Genomic DNA, 17,059 nt, shown 5'->3' with positions numbered 1-17,059 from the left:
TAGAGACATCATGAATGTGAAGAACCCTGAGGAAAGACAAAGGGACTCTGCCACGGGCTAGAAAAAGAGTATAAGAACGGACTCTGCCAAGCAGCATTGGTGAACAGGGGGGATTGGGTGCGATAGAAGGCGGATCTGTGTTCACCCAGCTTCCATCCCGGGGTCAGTGCTGTCCTTGATTGTTGGCTGTCAGGACTGTATATCGGTTGTGAATAAATTTATATTTTATTTTTATTAAATTGGCTGGATCGATTTTTACCTATAACAGTATCCATGTATGGGGGCCTGCAGAATCTAAGCAGCATCTTCCTTGGCCAACAACAGACTGGAAAGGGAAAACCAGCATCAGAAACGTGTGAGATGGAAAACTTTGGGCTGTTTGAGATCAAAAATGTCACCTAAAAATCTCAATGGCGAAGAACAACCTTTCTGACAAGGATTCCAGTAGAATAAATGACACAGGTGTTGGAATAACAGCCAGTGCCCACAGCAATGACAATTCCTTGGTGAGGAGGGTCCCACGGAGAGTCGGCTGTGTAATGACACTCACAGCCAATGTGGCTACATGTCGTTCTCCTTTATTAAGCAACTTTGACATAGTTATCCTCCTCTATACACTGTCTCCTGCCACTAATGCTTAATGCTCATTGGTTAAGTAGCTATATTCACACATACATCTTAATTACTGATTGGTTGTCACACTATAAGCATCTTTAGCTAAGGTGTGCCAAATTAGCAGCGCCCACAACGTGCTTGACGCATTTGGTTTCATCCTGGCACAATGCTCATTCTTCCTTGTTGTATCTATTTGAGGACAGCACATGGTCTATCTTGTTCCTGTTTGAGGACGATACATGGTTTTCAGAGTAACTCTGTAATCTGCAGACCAGGGCTGTCCAATTCCCACAGGGGAATATCATGGCATTGTTCAGCCAAGAATCCTTCTACACCTTGGAATAAAAGGCAGTGCCCACTGCAAAGACATTTCCCTGTCCTGTGGGCTCCACAAACCACACATGAACATGGCACTTTTCCTGAGTGCTTCCCAAAGCTTCTCTGCAAGAAGCACTGGGGAAGTGCATGGGGCAAGAGTTCTGCAAGTGCCAGGCTCTTGTGCAGCAGAAAAGTCATAAAATATGGAAGATTCTAGCAACCCCAATAAATCCATCATTTATGGCTTGTAAATATTCCAGTGAATCTCAGTTACTTCAGGGCAAAAACAAACACAGGGCAATCTTGCTTAGACTGCAACCCCTGGTGCGAGGACACGAGGCTTGACTCCATGTTGATCAGAAGGCTGATTTATTATGATATATATTATACTAAAATGCTACATTACAGCTATACTAAAAGAACAGAGAGAGAAAAATCAGAAGGCTACAAAGACAAGAATAGAAGAGGAATGAATAACAAAAATCCTGTGACTGCTCACAGCCTTGGCACAGGTGGCTGTGATTGGTCACTGATTGAAAACAATCCACATGAACCAATGGAAGATTCACCTGTGGCATTCCACAGCAGCAGATAGCCATTGTTTACATTTCTTTCCTGAGGCCCTCAGCTCCTCAGGACAGGAAAAATCCTAGCAGAGGCTTTTTCACTAAAAAATCCTGGCAACATCTCACCCTTTTAAATTATTAAATTAAATAGAAAAAGAAATGTTTGCAATCTCCTCTACTGAGGCCTTGCAGAAGAGAGAACAACACCTCTTGAGGTTGATCTGTTGCCAATCAAAATCTCAATCATCTGCTGATGTGGAATGGTCAGGGAAACTCTTCACCTGTAAAACATTCAGGGAAATTCTTCACTTATCAAACATCTAATTATATCATATCACTAAAACAATCTTAAAAAATAAGAAAATGCAAAGAACACATGCAGAGAAAGTTCATTGTTTCAAGTCCAAGCAGCTGAGTTTCAGGACAGAGTCCATGGACTGAAGATGTTCTTTTTTGACATCTCTGGAAGTCCCCTTTGGTCCTGAAACAGGCTTGCAGAATTCTGAAACAAAGAACTGCTAAAGAAAACAAGAATTATCAAACAATTCATTTACAGTCATCAAACAATTCAGAGAAAATTTCTGGAATGCCCTGGCCACAGCCCTTCATTGAACCACTTGTGCTGAGGCTAATTTTTGGCTTTTCAATGCTTTTGAGCTGCTAGCTCTTTCCACTTTTCTTTATTTTTTTTTTTTTTTTTTTTTCATTAGAAGAAGAGTAGCAGCAGCAGAGTGTCTCTAGGACCCTTGGGTGGCTCTGGTCCTGGTGGGCGGACCAGAGAACTCAGACTTGGCTCACAGAATGGTGGCCTAGGTTCTTGTGGGGAAAGCAATGTTTTTGAACTCAGCACTGGATGGGGCGATGGCCCCGGCCCAGGGAAATGAGTTAAACGGCTTAGAACTAGCTTGTGAGGCGGGCTCTGCACGCTCAGAACTTGGTAGGACTATGCTGCTAGTGTTTTGAGAGTAGAAATGACAAAATGTTTTTTTTTTAGAAGCACTGGTGCACACTGGCAGCTGGAGAAGAGAAGTTTTCTCAGGAATTGTTATTTTAGATTTGAGGGTTTCTTGTCTCCAGAGCAAGCGAGCAGTGCTTGCTTTGCTCTGTGTCTCTTGTTTTTGTAAGGTAAATGTTATTTTTTCTGCTTTTTGCTTTTTGGCACTACTTTTATCTCTACTGGGTTGGGAACTAGAGGTAGATGTTACAGGAGCCAACTCCCCCACGCCGCTGGGGCGCTCGGGGGAAGGCAGGCACTTTAACTTCTAGGGAGAAGCTCTCGACTATACGCAAAGTGATTTAAAAACTATATTGATTTTGAACACAGCCAGCCGAACTGCTCCTGCAGTCAGCTGGAGGGTTATGCTTTTTTTACGGAAGGATAGGCTTTTCGCAGGGTTTGATGTGAATGATGGAGTTTCGAAACCTGCGGGACAACTGGGGTGGGTGGTGCAGGCAGCACGGGCGCTGGTGTCGACTTTTGAGGCGGTCTCGTGGGCTCAGCACTATTCTCAGCAAGCTCTTGCACTGCAATTGGATCGGCAGGGAGCGGCGGGACAGGCGGGGGCGGCGGGCTCGGAGCGGGGTCGGCCCGCGCAGGCGCCGCCTGCACCGTTGCGAATTCAGTTGCCGGCTGGGATGCAGAAAAAGAAGAAGACACGGAGGCAGCTCCTGCAGCTCCCGGGGACAGCAGCACAGCCGGGGAATCACTGTTGTTGATCGCGCTGCCTGGCAACACGGGCGGATCGGCGGGAGGCGGTTCCGGGTGCCGCGGCGCAGGCGCAGTCATCAGAGCCGGCGGAGCGGGCCCGGGCGGCTGCGGGGCCGCGGGCGGAGCCGGCTGAGGCGGAGCCGCGGGGTCCGGCGCCTCCCGCGGGGCTGGCTGAGGCGGAGCCGCGGGGTCCGGCACCTCCCGCGGGGCTGGCTGAGGCGGAGCCGCGGGGTCCGGCGCCTCCCGCGGGGCTGGCTGAGGCGGAGCCGGATCCGCTCCCTCCCGGGGTGGGGGAAGCGGAGAATTTCGCGGCGAAGCGGGCGGGGCCGGCCCGGAAAGCGGCGGGTTCGGTTTTTCATCCCCCCCAAGAGAAGGAGCGGGGGGGGGAAGGTAGATCTGTTTGCTCCAAGGGAGCGGAGAAAAACTTTTGCTCAGCTGTGGGCAGTGCGGGGGGAATGCAAACTCGCGGTTCGTCTTCTTTGAGAGGCTTCTCTCGTGCCGAAGCTGGCGGGGACAGAACGCGACTGCGCTCCCGAGCCATGATGTCCCCCGCAGCCCGTCCCCATTTCAAGATAACGCCATAAATCAATACGTGCACTGCATGCATCATTGGGGATGAAACACGCTGGACTATTGTCCACCTAAAAAGAGCGTCCATGAACTCCCAAAAACCTAAATCAAGGGAGTCTACGACATTTGTAATAAATCTATGAAATTTTGCCCATCTGAAGAACTCATAACACCGTCTCTCCAACATACATTGAGGAATTCTGTCCCTGCGTCCCCATTTGCACCAGAGTTTAATAACTTTCTCCTCTGACGCAGTAAACGGAACCTGAGCTTCCGAAGGTACATTTTCCCAACTTTCCTCCCACCTTTTGCGAATGGCAGGATCTTCAGGAAGGGAAAAAATAACAGTACCTTTAGACAGTATCCTTGTGGATCCAGCTGTGCAGCTCTGCCGCTCTGCAGTCTCTGGACACAATCTCCAGGAAAGTCCAACAGGTTCTCCTGTTTGCCTTGGCTGTGAACTCTGCCCATCTTCAGGGTCTCGTTTCTTCAGCTCCAGGCTAGATTCCATGGTCACTCTTGGGGTGACCATCAGTTTCACACGTCCAGGGGTCACCAATTCTTGCTTAGACTGAGATCCCTGGTGCGAGGACACGAGGCTTGACTCCATTTTCATCAGAAGGCTGATTTATTATGTTATATATTATACTAAAATACTACATTACAACTATACTAAAAGAACAGAGAGAAGAAGATCAGAAGGCTACCAAGACAAGAATAGAATAGGAATCAATAACAAAAACCTGTGACTGCTCACAGCCTTGGCACAGGTGGCTGTGATTGGTCACTGATTGAAAACAATCTACACGAACTAATGGAAGATGCACCCGTGGCATTCCACAGCAGCAGATAGCCATTGTTTACATTTCTTTCCTGAGGCTCTCAGCTCTTCAGGACAGGAAAAATCCTAGCAGAGGCTTTTTCCCTAAATTATCATGGCAACAAGACAGATATTGTGGATCTCTGCAGAGGCCAGTGTTGTGCTTGGGGGCAGCCAGGCAGCACTTTGGGGCATTCCTTTTGCCTTTGAGGGCAGCTGGGAGTGGGTGGGCTTTGCCTGAGCTTCCCTGTGCAGTGAAGACAAAAGCAGGGATTGTTTTGCAAGCAGCAGAAGGCTGCAACCCAGCCAATGCCTCCGTGAAGGTGTGTGTGCTAGTCTGGCCAAACTGATGAGAACACTTGGCTTCCTGGATTCCTTTTAGACTCCTGACCTGTCACCAGTCATTGGAGACAAAATACTTCCCAGAACTTGGTTGTCTGTGGGGCTGGTTTAATGCTGGTGTTGTTTTTATGACTGTTAGTACTTCTACTGTTCCTTCTACAGTTTGGGTTTGATAAGAATTCTACATTTTGGTTAGCCTGACCTTCTGGATGAGAACATCAAATGATAGCACAAATAAGAGAGGAAGAGGTCTTTTCAATGTGCCCTAAAAGTTAAAATGTTACATTGTTAGAACAATCCCGAGGTATCAGATAGGAAGAGTTGTTTTCAAAGTGCCCCAAAAGAAGAAAACCACCACACTTTTTTTGACAATCCCTGTTTGATATTTTAGTTGTATGCCTAGGAAGATGCATCAAAGAGACACATTCATGTGGCATTTCCAGATAGAAGTGCCCTGCAGGCAATTCTCGGGAGGAAGCCTGCAGCCCCTCTGCTGCATGTTCCTGCAGTACCAGGCACTTTGTCACTGCTAATGCCCAGCTGATAAACACTCTTGGAATACTAAGCATTGGCCTCAATCCCTGCACAGATTCCTGCACTCAAGGAAAGCACACCAAGGCCTTGGTGACTCTGCAGTAGAGCTGAGTTGCTTCTTACAACTAGTAAGGGCTGCCAGTGCAGTGCTGTCAGGGACTGACGGGTCAGGCACAGAGCAGAGCCCAGTTTACTCAGTGTCTGCCATCAGCTGTTGGGACAAAAGGTGGATTGATTGACTCCTCCGTGGGTCTGAAGAGAAAGACAACCATGTTCTGTCTTGAGTGGGGTCAATAGCTTGTAACAGAGCTGGGTGTGCCTCTGGCTTCTTGACAGTGGCTGTCAGTGGCCGTTCGTAGGCTTTGCCAAGCTTTTTGTCATACCTGCCCTGCCACTGACAGCTGCTGTGCCTGCAGGGGCTGGAGCCTTCCTCAGCTGTGGGGTTGCAGCTGCTGCCCCGTTGCTGCAGCTTTGCCTGGGCTGGTGAGAGGATCAGCATCTCCTTTGTGCAGGTGTCTGTGTCACGGCAGCGCCTGAGGACCGGCGCTGTCCTTGTGCCCCGTCTGGGCTGTGCCCTTTGGGAAGATGGGGCACGTGGGTGCTGTTCAAGGGGCCAAGTCCAGTGCCTGTGGCTGCTGCAGCCCAGGCTGAAGACCAGCACTTGTAGTTCTTCACTAAATGAGGAACGGGCAAAGTGATCTTCAGAACTTAGCCTGCTCCTAAATGAAAAGTGTTCTAATTCTTAGAGTCATTGTTCTTGGATGTAGCATGAGCTGCTGTTCTCTGCAAATGTCAAGGCATTCTTTAGGCAAACTGCTGAGAGGAAGGGAACATCCCCTCCTCTCCTGGAATTCACTTTGCAATATTCTTTCTGCTCTGCAAAAAGCAGATGTTGATAAAAATTCATCCCAGATCCCAGGGTGCACTGAATCTTTGGAAGTATGTAATCTTGTGCTGAATCTCCCAAGAGAGTGTTTCTTCCCAAGAAAATGAAGGCTCCTGATTTTTCAGCCCTCCTTCCCATTTGTAGATGACAGCCGCTTGCCTTGGTGCCTGTTTGTCTTCTGATTTCTGTCTGCTCTGATGGTTTTTCCATGGGCTTAGTTTCCCCTCAAGGCAACCCTGCAAAGGAGTGTGGGAGAATCAGACTCTGTGCAGAGCTGCCTGTTTTGCTGGGGCTGCTGTTGTTGTTGTTCTTGTTGATGTTATCGTTAGCCAAAAGACCACAAATTGCTCAGAGCCCCAGAGAGTGGAGCTGGGTTTCAGATCTCCTGCAAGCTCAATCTCTCTGTTTTGAACTTTGCTTCTTGCATTTTGTTTCTTTCAGGGTGTGTGGTGAGTGTGGAAGATCCAGAAAAGAAGTACACTGGATGGGAACATCTTGGCAGTGGGTGAGTGCAGCCACACTTATTTCTACAGAACCACAGGCCAGGAATTTTGGTGGTGCAATAGCATGTGGGAAGTCAGGCAAGCTGCAAGCATCTTCAGAGCCTGGCTCCAGATTGTCCCTGTCTCACTACTGAGGCAGTACAAGGCATCATCAAAGATGACTGGATGCTGACAATGTCTTGGCTGCCTCAAGGAGCAGGACCTGGAAGCCCTCCTGTCCCTCCAAGATGGGGCACCAGTTTGCCTATTTTCCCAGGAGACATGGTTTTGTATGATTCAAAGTAATATGGCCACACTCATGAAGGAAGGAAAAGCTGAGAGAGCAGGTTTTGTGTGTTGTTTCCCACCAGACAGCTGTCAGATAACAGCTCTCAGTAGCATTTCTTAGTAGTATTTTTCTGGAAACAATATTCAGTGGTCAGGAAAATAAGAAAGGCTGTGTGGCATTGCCTGAGTTTGGCAGGTAGGATGAAAGGAGAGCAGTGAGAAGGCCCAGCAGCACTGTGTGTTTCATTGCCTGGAAAGGCACGTCACAGGCAGAGATACAAGAAGAAAAAGGCAAAGAAACCCCCCCCCACATGCATAAGTTAGTGTGTGTATTGGAGAATTCTAGCAGCCCTTTTTCTTCCTGTGGGAGCCAGCTTTTCTCTTGGACACTCTGCATGGCAGAGGGCTGCTGGGCTGCTGTGCCCTTGGCTGAAGAGTAGACAAAGCCCAGTGTTTTAGAGACACTGCAGGCAGCACAGAGCTCCTGCCTGGGCTGCCTTTTGCTCCTCAGCACTGAACAACGTCTCTGTTCTTGCCACTGTTCTGATTCTAGGGGCTTTGGAGCTGTTTATAAGGCCTTCGACACTGCCACAGGACAAGCGGTGAGTGCCCGTGCAGATCTTGCAGCTCTTGAGTGCTTTCCCTGTGATGTGATCTGTGGCCAGAGCTTTGGGCCGCCTGTCTTTGCTGCAGAGGCTGTTCTGCAGAAGCAGTCTGTCTAGAGGCAGGCTGCAAAATGCATTTTGGACAGACTTTGTCCTTCCTACCTACCTGAATGAATGCAAGGATGGCCGTGGTGTCTTTCAGAGGACACGCTAGCTTGGACTTACTGGATAAATGTGCATAGATTAGCTGATGGCAAGAGCCATCATTCCAGCCCAATTCCTCTTAAGCCCAGGATCAGACACAGATATTTTGTTTTCTATCACGTGATTCAGTTGGAAAATACAATGCAAGCCCTTCAGAAAGAGAGATCTTGTCTGGAGCACAGTTTTGCCTTTCAGTCCTAGGGAACCTAGTTCACATACACACACACCTACACACACAGAGACACAGAGAGACACGTGCACAGATGAATGAGAAGAAGTTGATGAAGAGCCTTAAATAATACAACCTTGTGTTGATCCTGTGTTCCACTAGAGAGATGCTCTCTGTTCTGAACAGGCATGGTGGTGTCTTGGAGAGTCTTGCTGCTCTTTGGGGCTAGAAGTTCCAAGTCCTGAATTCTCCTTTTTGACTCTCAGGAAATACATTCCATCTTCCTTAATAGTAAGGAATCAGAGAAGGTAGTTCCTTATCCAGCTGCAGAGCTGTGCTCAGGAACTGCACTTGGAGGGAGGTCTCGGAGGCGTCCAAAAGCCCCAAGCCCTGTACTTAGAACCTGGGGCACATCCATAGTGTACCACAGAAAGGGGTATTCATTTTTAAACCCATTCAATAATTTCAATTCTAAAGATTGTTCTTCAAAGTTGCAAAAGCCAAACTGAAGAAGTGAGGATGTGCTGGGATTGTAACTTTACCTTGAGTCGCTTTGCAGTTCTTTTTTGACAGCATTTTCCCCATCATGTTTTATGTGTTTACTCTGGCACACAATTGAATTGGCAGCCATCTCTTCACAGGAGAAAAATTACTTTTGGCTTCCAAAGCGTGTGTAAATGATAATAGTAGTGCTAAATAAAGTCTGTTTGAGAAGCCTGCAGGTGCAGAGGGTGGTGTTAGCCCTTTGTGGTTGATGGTTTAGAGTCCCTTTTTTCCGAGGTGACAAGGCATCCAGGCCCATGAGGGCCAGAGAAAGAGGCTCTGGTCATGTCTGTCCCTAAGAGCTTTTGAATGTCATCGTAGGTGGCTGTAAAGGAACTTTATCTCCAGCACCAGGGCTGTGAGGGAGTATTAAAAGAAATCCTGCTCATGAGAGAAAATAAGAACGCCAATATTGTCAGCTACTTAGAAAGGTAAGTAGTTCTGGTGATTTTTTGGGAACGTTCATTTCCATACTTGCAAGGCAAAGATTTAAAAGCTCTTTAGCCACTGGCAGAAAATGGATCTTTCAATGAACATCAATCCACTCCTGCACCAGGCATGGGAGGAGTTTGCATTCTGTCCCCATGAATGCTTCCTGACATAAACAGCTTGAAGATTGCTCTCAGAAACCTGGCTCTCTTACTAAGCCAGCAGCCTGTATGTTCACTTGCTGCATGTGGTTTTGCTGGTTTGGGGCATGATTTTTTTCTAAGTGTTGGAGGAGAAAACATGCCAGAGGTTATGCACCTTGTGCTGTTCCCACTATTTTCCATAGCCTTGCATGCCAAAAGACTAGGCTAGGAGACACATAATTTGCCAGGTCTGAAATTGTTTTCCTGTTTGTGACTGTCCTTTCTGCAAGGTTTTCCAAAGGGTGTTGGCAGTGCTGCACAACCACTTGCCTTTAGTAAAAGCTGTGAAAACTGTGTCTCCTTGCTGCTGGAGGGAATGGTGCAATTTGTGTCTGAAGATGATGAAGCAGCTGCTGGGATGTGTCCACTTCCAGATTTATCTTTTTCCTCACTGAACCTCCTTTTCCCACTGCTTGCCACCTAAGCCGTCTCCTTTTCCATGGATGTGCCTTCCTCCTTTAGGTGGCACAGATGGCAGGCACTGGCTAGCCTAGGTGGAGTGTGTCTTCATTTGATTCCATCTTCATTTACCAGTGACCTGGAAACAAAACTCAGCTGTAATCTTTTCTTCCCCACAGCAATTTAGCTGTGCACGTTCAGCTCCACGCTGTTGCTTTCCTCTTGCAGCTACCTTGTGGATGAGGCTGTCCTGCTGGTGTTGGAATATATGGATGGAGGCTCCTTAGCTGATGTGGTCACCGTGAGAAGGATGGCTGTAGGACACATAGCAACAGTGTGTCGGGAGGTAAGGGGTCCTGCTTGTGCTTGGGATGGCTTGGACAAGGCTAGTCCTTTGAAAGCACTGCAAAGTGAGTGATTCCATGTTCAGAGCTTTCTTTCTGTGTTGCTCTTCTGCTTCAGAGAAGAAAGAGCATCTGGACTGAACTGCCTGCCAGTGTCCCTGCCCTTCCTGTACTCTGTTCTTCACTCTTATCCACCATCATTGAACTCTCTGTCTCTTTTTCCTTTTTATTTTCTGTTCTGCACTTTGCCTCCCCAAGCCTTTGCCCAGAGCCTTTCTGCACTGCCTTCTTTGCCTGTAAGTGCAAAGGTGCTGCTGTGAGAGTTTTAAACCAGAGGCCAAGCCAAAGAGAGACTCATCTGTCACAGCTCTCCACTCCAAAGGATGGCACGGCACCCAGCATGGTGCTTGCTGCTGCAAACTGACAAAAGAGCTACTTCCAAGTCTGCTGTTGAGGCAGCCATAGAACCCTTGTCCTCCAGTCTCCAGCCCGACAGTGATCCCCTAGGTATCCAAGGCAGGTACGTTTTCCTCTTTTGGCAAACCATTGTTTGTCGTCCGGACGTGGAGAGCGCATCCGCTGCAGCAGCGCTCATTCTGACTGGCTTTGCAGGGAACAGTCTGGAGCAACGACTGACTGATGCTTCCCCCTCCAAAGCTAATATGCCTTCCCTTGGAAAGATCCTGCTCTCCTAGTGCTGCAGCAGCAAGCTCTTCCTCTTGCCAGAACTCACTGCTCCTTGGAGATCTGAGAATCTTCAGGAGCAGCCTCCTTTTGCATGTAATGAAATCAGATCAGGGTAACTTTTGGCCTCCTGTTTCTTTTTCCCCTGGCAGTGCCTGCAAGGCCTGGCTTTCCTTCATGCCAAGCAGGTGATCCACAGAGACATCAAAAGTGACAACATCCTTCTGGGCCGGGATGGCTCCGTCAGGCTGGGTGGGTATTCCTGCTGAGGCGCAGCGCTGCGGGGAGGCGGTGTGGGGCTGCTTTGGAGAGGTGCCGGGTGCCAGCAGTGGCTGCTGAGAGTGCAGGGAGCGCTGTGCAAGCCCAGGCCGCAGCTGGAAGGTGCTGAGTGGTCTAGAGAGCAACCAGGTATCCAGAGTAACTTTGGTTTGTGGGTGCTCCTTCCAAAGGGAGAGAGTTACAGTGTAAACGTTCAGGGCAATGAGGAAAAGCCAAGGTTTTGTGGGAATCCTGGGCGGGTTGTTACCTGAACAATTGCCCATGTCCTTGGCTGCAGCCCTGAGGAAGGAGAGCCCAGCTGCTTTTCCAGCTCCATTAAGCACTGCGTTCTGGGACTGAGAGTGAGAAGCCCTTTTCCTTGGTTTCCTACTTGAAGCAGTGTTTGTTTTCCTCCTCAGCTGATTTTGGCCTCTGTGCTGTGCTCAGCCCTGAGCACAGGAAACGGAGGTCGATGGTCGGGACCACTTACTGGATGGCACCCGAGGTGGTGAGAAGAGAGCCTTACGGCCCCAAAGTGGACACCTGGTCCCTTGGGATTGTGGGAATAGAAATGGCCACAGGAGAGGCTCCTTATATGCAGGAGACCAGTGTCAAGGTAAGGTGGAAATGTGCTCAGATAGTCGTGTCCTTCTGCTCTCAGTCCATTAGAGAAAATCCCATTCCCACAGCTTGAAGTGCTTCCACCAAGGGCCACTTCAAAAAAGGTCTCTGGGGCTCACATCAGCCGCCAAGGCAAGACCTGGTGCTGGAATAGCTGGGGCTGCACTGGGGCCTTTTTTCCTTTGGGAGAGAAGGCTCATCTCTAAGCATCTGCTGGGCAAGAAATTGCCACTGCAGAGTGGAGTTTTAAAGATGGGGTCTAGGTGAGCCCTGAAGGATATGGAAGAATCACATAGAGTCTCATGTTTCCTTTTGCTTCAGGCCAGCTACCTGATAGGCAAGCAAGGGGTTCCAAATCTGCACCAGCTCAGGCTACCCCCTGGCTTGTATGAATTTCTGGGCTGCTGCCTGCAGATGGATGTGGACAGGCGAGGCTCTGCCAAGGAACTTCTGCAGGTACAAGGCAAAGCGGCTGCAGGCCAAACAGCTGTTCCCTGCCAGGGTTTGCTCCTCAGCCAAACTCCAGGGAATCAGATGGGCTCCCCACAGAGTAATCTCCACTCTGGGTGCTTTTCAAATGAAAACCAAGTAGGATCTTGACTGCTTGAGGTTAGAAGGGCCCAGTGAAGGTCATCTAGCCCAGAACTCCAGCCACTGGCAAGGACATCTTCAAGTAGATCAGGTTGTTCAGAGGGCCAACCAAGCGGAGCTTGAATGTTGCTGGGTTGGGGCTCCTCCCAGCTCTCTGGGCAGCCTGTGCCAGTGTTCCAGCACTCTCCTCACAAACAGTTTCTTCCTCAGAGCCAATCTGAATTGAGTGTCTTTTAGCTTAAAGCCGTTCCCCCTTGTCCTCTTGCAATTGGCCCTGCTAAAAGAAATGTCCCAAACTTTCCTAGAAGCCCCTGAAAATATTGAAAAGTCTCCTTGGGGCTTGCTCTTCTCCAGGATAAACAGGCACAAGGCTCCCAGCCCTTCCTCAGAGGAGAGCTCCCACCTTCTGGTCATTTCTGTGTCCCTCTTTTGCTCTCAGGTGCTGTATTCAGGTTTGCCTGGTAGCAAAGGAACTGAAGTATTGCAATGCTGGGGATGGGGCTTGAGGAACACAATGAAAGCAGTCCCTGCCAAGCGGTTTTAGATTGGTCTGTGGGAATGGGGGAGCTGGGGTGGAGCTCACTGTGAGCATCCGAGAGCACCCAGCTTGTCCCGCCTGGCCCACCCTTGGAGGTTTCTGCCAGCCAAACAGGCACAGCTGTGCAGGATTTGTGCCAGCCCCATGTGCTGCCTTGCCCCATCAAGTAGATGAGAATGGCTGTGGCTTTGCTGCCAGGTTTGGTGGCAGACAAGGAGCTGGTGACCAGGCCACTTCCTTGGCTGTGCCTGCTGTGAAGGAAGATGCCAGCCAGCACAGGAGGGAGTGGGGTGTGCTGAGGCAGACACTGCTCTTCCTGCAAACCAGAGCTGAGCACATCTGCACCCTGATGCTTGTGTCCTTGCTCCTGGCTTGCTGCTGAAAACCTGCATGTCCAGCTTTCCTGAGATCAACATGTGGGATCAACATTTTTCAGAGCTCTTGGGAGTCTCTTGAGGAATGCCTTATACCCCACATCTCTCTTGGACACTCAAAGAGCCCATGTCTGTAGAAAAGAGGAGCTTGAATAAGTCTGTTGACTTTCTTGAAAGGAATAAATCCTTAGGACAGCAAGCAGCAATCCCACAGTGATAGCAGGACAAAAATCAAATCCCAGCAAGTGACGACACCATGAGGAATGGACTAGTGCAGTTCTGGGCCGTGTTTGCCTGTGCCAGCAGCATGCTGGACATGAAGGCAGACGTGCTGCTGGTGCCCTCAGTCCCATGTCTGTGTATTTCTGGGTGCTGGAGGAATCCAGCTCAACCCTGTTAGGAACTCAGTTTGGAAAAATGGTTCCTTTTTCCTTTGTCTCTTTTAATTTGGTTTGTTTTGTTTCTTTTTCCCTTTGGGCAGCATCCATTTCTGCAATCAGCGGAGCCTCTCTTAAGCCTCTTCTGACAGCCTGATTGCTGCCATCCCTGCAGCAAGGGAATGCAAGAAGCAAAGGAGATGACAAGGTGTGAGAGTCTGTCCGAAACTTCCCTCATTTTTTGCCTCTCGATCGTCATGAAAGCCAAGACCACCGGGGAAAGGGAAAGATCCTGTTCTGAAAATCCAGGTCTGTCTGGTCCACCAAGCCAGATTATTGCCTACGGGTGTGTTTGCTCAACTCATGGAACACTGCACCCAAGAAGGGGCAGTGTGCTCTCCTTCGCCTGCATCACCTAGCAACGCTAGTGCTGGAATTTCTCCACCCTTCTGACTTGGCTGGACTTTCTCTCTGGAATGACCTTCCCGGAGGTCACCACAAAAGGACCCTCCATTCACTGTACATCAACCACCGTGACAGATGGACTAAGATGGGAGAGGGTTCTCCCCTCAAGGACTGAGACGTGCGACCCCTACCTGGAAAAGCTCCCCTCTTTTCCCAAAAGGACTAAGACTGAAATCCCCACCGTAGGGTGAGGGAAGGTATGCGTGGGGACCGGAGCAAGTTTTGCAAGCGACCACTGGACCGAGAAGACAATGGTTCCTGCCTACGACATCTGCTGCTGACGACGCCTGTTCCTGATGGACTACTGATGGACTCCTTGTACCCTTTATCAATAGACTATTTTGAAATGGGTCCCCTTCCCCCATTTCAAAAGGACTATAAAAAAGGTTAGACCTGACTGATACCTTTGAGATCTCCCCTGACGTGAAGACGACAGGCCTCTTCGTCGACCGGACTTCGAGGGACTTTTTCATCTGCACGTCTGGTAGCTATATACCTCCTTGCCCTCCCTCTCTTCTTTTGCTTTTCCTTATTCTTTTCCCTTTCTTCATTCCCCTCTCTCTAACGCATCTTCTCTATGGCTATTTAATAAAAGTACATGTATTTTGATTTTACTGCAAATCCCCTTGTCGTGTCAGTTTTTGCACCCTGAGATCAGTGAAAAAGAACCTCCATGAATCACGTCCTTAGGACGGATCGTGTCACCTCCTGAACCCCCATTCTAAAAACCCCAAACCTCTACCCTTTCACCCTGAGACAAATTATTATTCTGCTTAAACTCTCGTGACTTGTAGCTCTTCACGTAACATTGGTAATTTACTCCATGGGTCAAAATCAAAGACACCTCAAAGGCACAGGTGTCTTTGCCTTCATGCCAGGGTCTCTGAGCCCCCTGCCAGGGGCTCGAGCCACCCAGAGCTGCCAGAGGGATGTCCTGGGTTCCGACAAGGGGGGGACTTTCCATCTTTAAGAACGAATGGCCAGTTCAGAAGAGAACATAGAGCCTTATTCCCTGACTGGCAAGGAAGGGAATTATCGCCCGCCAGGGGCTGTGTACAAATCGGGAACAGGACAGGACTGCTGAGGAACGCTGCATCCTTTTAATGACCTAATTTTCGGCAAAAGATCTTCCCATATATATAAATTTAAAAACTTTGGTTTTGATTTTAAATAAAATTTCACCTTTGAAAGTCCAATAGAGGGGATCTGTAACATAAGAAAACAAACCCCATGATTTTGCCAAAAAAGCTCTACGAAACCAACAACTGGCACATTTATAAATAGCATAAAATCAGAGTTTGCAGGTTCCACTGATGAACAAGGAACGTCAGGCGTGACCTGTGATCCCTCTGTTTGGCTCACGTCTGCGTACTTGAATGAATTGTTATAATTGCTTTTAATCAAGGAGAGTACATTGGCTATTTTAGGCTTGGAAATTTTCCTTTGGTTTGAAGAGGAAAGTAATAAAGTCTCTTTGGCCACCATTGATTTCACTGCCACTAGGGCAGAGTTATTATTATCGTGGTGGGCGTTTTTATCAAGACTCCAACGCCCCTTGCCATTATGATTGTGGTCTATTTTAGATGGATTCTGCACGCTGAGGTTTGAGTAGTTCCAAGTCTGTGTCTTATGTTTCTAACTGACATCTTTCAAAAGCAGAATGAGCTCTCTCCCTCTGGCTTGTCAGCGTTAGAGCTTGGTTCCACATGAACCACACTGGATAATGTTCATCTGATGTCTGGCCAAATTCCACTGTAATTCCTTGGCCTGAGGAATATCAGGAAGACCTGCTGAGCTCCATGAACACTGTCAGCTGCATGGAAGAGAACGTCCTTGACTTTACTGAAGAAACTGGAGCTCAGCTTAGGTTAGATGTTCTTGAGCAGGAGAAAGGCTGGAATCGTTTTCCTGAGGCCTGTGTGCCCAGAGGGACTGAGATCTGGGGAGCAGCTGGGTGTTTCTGCACATGGATGTAAGGGGATTGCCAGACAGCTCAAGCCTTAACACAGGCAAACACTCCCCAACTCTTCTGAGGCAACACTTTGCTTTGGGTTTCAAATTGTTCCCACTTGTCTGTCTGTGAAGATGCCCCTAAAACCACAAGTCAAGCCTCTCAGAACTGGTGTTACATTTCCAGCAATGAAGAAAAGAAACCCAAAGCCAACAAAGTTTCTAAAACAATGATTTTTAGAGAGGAACTCAATTCCCTGTGCAGTGTCTTCTCACTGGGAAACATGCTGGAAGCCTGGGAATGAGGGTGTAAATGGCTCAGAGTCTCTTCTGCTTCTTTTCCAGTAATGCTGAAACACCTAGTGACCGTGTTTTTTCTCATAGCCCAAGCCACGTTCTCCTCATCACCAAGCCAGAGCCTGGTGATGTGGAGAGCCTGCCAAAACCCCCTGTTTGTTTCCTGGCACTTTCTGGGATGGGCCTACCATTAATGCATTGACTTGAGTAGCCAAATGAGCAGAGAGTGACCATAGGGATGGCACCTCTCCTTCTTCTGACCATGGAAAGTTTTCTTTTGCTGCATAAGGGAAGCTGAAATTTTCCGACTGCTGAGAGACAGAGCTGCAGGTGTTTCCTGTGTGCCCAAGCAGGCATTTTCATCCCAACACATTTGTGCAGGCATCTTAATGTGTCTGTGTGGAATTTGAGATTTAAATGTTTGTTTCCTTACCTGAGGAATACCTGGTGGATTTCCTTTCTTTCCTTCCAATTACCATTGTTTTCAAGAACAAAGGAGAGAACTTGATGAGTTTTGTTTTATGGCAGCTCTGCTTAAGGGACCAACAAGCATGGCAGAGATGCCTTTCTTGTACTAATCCTTGGAAATAGCAGAGTTAGTATAGCAAAGTCCCTCGTCCAAAAACCCTATCAAGCTGGTGTGAATTCTCAGAGAATCAAACATGCTTTGCTGATGTAGTTCCCACTTGTTAGGTCAGTCAATGAAATCAGCTGCCAAGTCAAGATCTGTAGGATGTTAGAAAAAATGTGGGGTTTGGGTTTTTTGTAGGTGAAGGAAAGTCATCTCTGGGTCTCTGCCAGGGCAGAAACTGCCACTGCAGAATGAAGCTTAAACAATGGGCTCAGGGAGATGGGCAAAGTTACAGATGGGCAAAGCAG

The 17,059-nt window shown here is 48.5% G+C and overlaps 1 protein-coding gene across 4 annotated transcripts; it reads left to right on the top strand.

Annotated features, from left to right (window-relative positions):
• Positions 1–4,165: 4,165 nt before the first annotated feature.
• LOC135307683 (serine/threonine-protein kinase PAK 3-like) lies at positions 4,166–14,525 on the top strand. 4 transcript variants are annotated; one of them, XM_064432089.1, is made up of 8 exons: positions 4,166–4,920; positions 6,801–6,864; positions 8,972–9,081; positions 9,910–10,027; positions 10,862–10,961; positions 11,387–11,583; positions 11,910–12,044; positions 13,573–14,525. In XM_064432089.1, exons 2-8 carry the CDS (start codon positions 6,844–6,846, stop codon positions 13,615–13,617), a joined length of 726 nt encoding a protein of 241 aa, XP_064288159.1. In that variant the 5' UTR covers positions 4,166–4,920; positions 6,801–6,843; the 3' UTR covers positions 13,618–14,525. The 4 variants fall into 4 exon arrangements, with proteins under 4 accessions (XP_064288159.1, XP_064288157.1, XP_064288158.1 ...); XM_064432091.1 differs by lacking the exon at positions 4,166–4,920 and adding an exon at positions 7,683–7,731 and having other exon boundaries at positions 6,075–6,864; XM_064432087.1 differs by lacking the exon at positions 4,166–4,920 and having other exon boundaries at positions 6,074–6,864.
• Positions 14,526–17,059: the final 2,534 nt, after the last annotated feature.

This window comes from Passer domesticus, chromosome 9 (assembly GCF_036417665.1).
Source record: "Passer domesticus isolate bPasDom1 chromosome 9, bPasDom1.hap1, whole genome shotgun sequence".
NCBI classification, from domain to species: domain Eukaryota; kingdom Metazoa; phylum Chordata; class Aves; order Passeriformes; family Passeridae; genus Passer; species Passer domesticus.
This window is presented reverse-complemented; position numbering and strand designations above follow the sequence as displayed.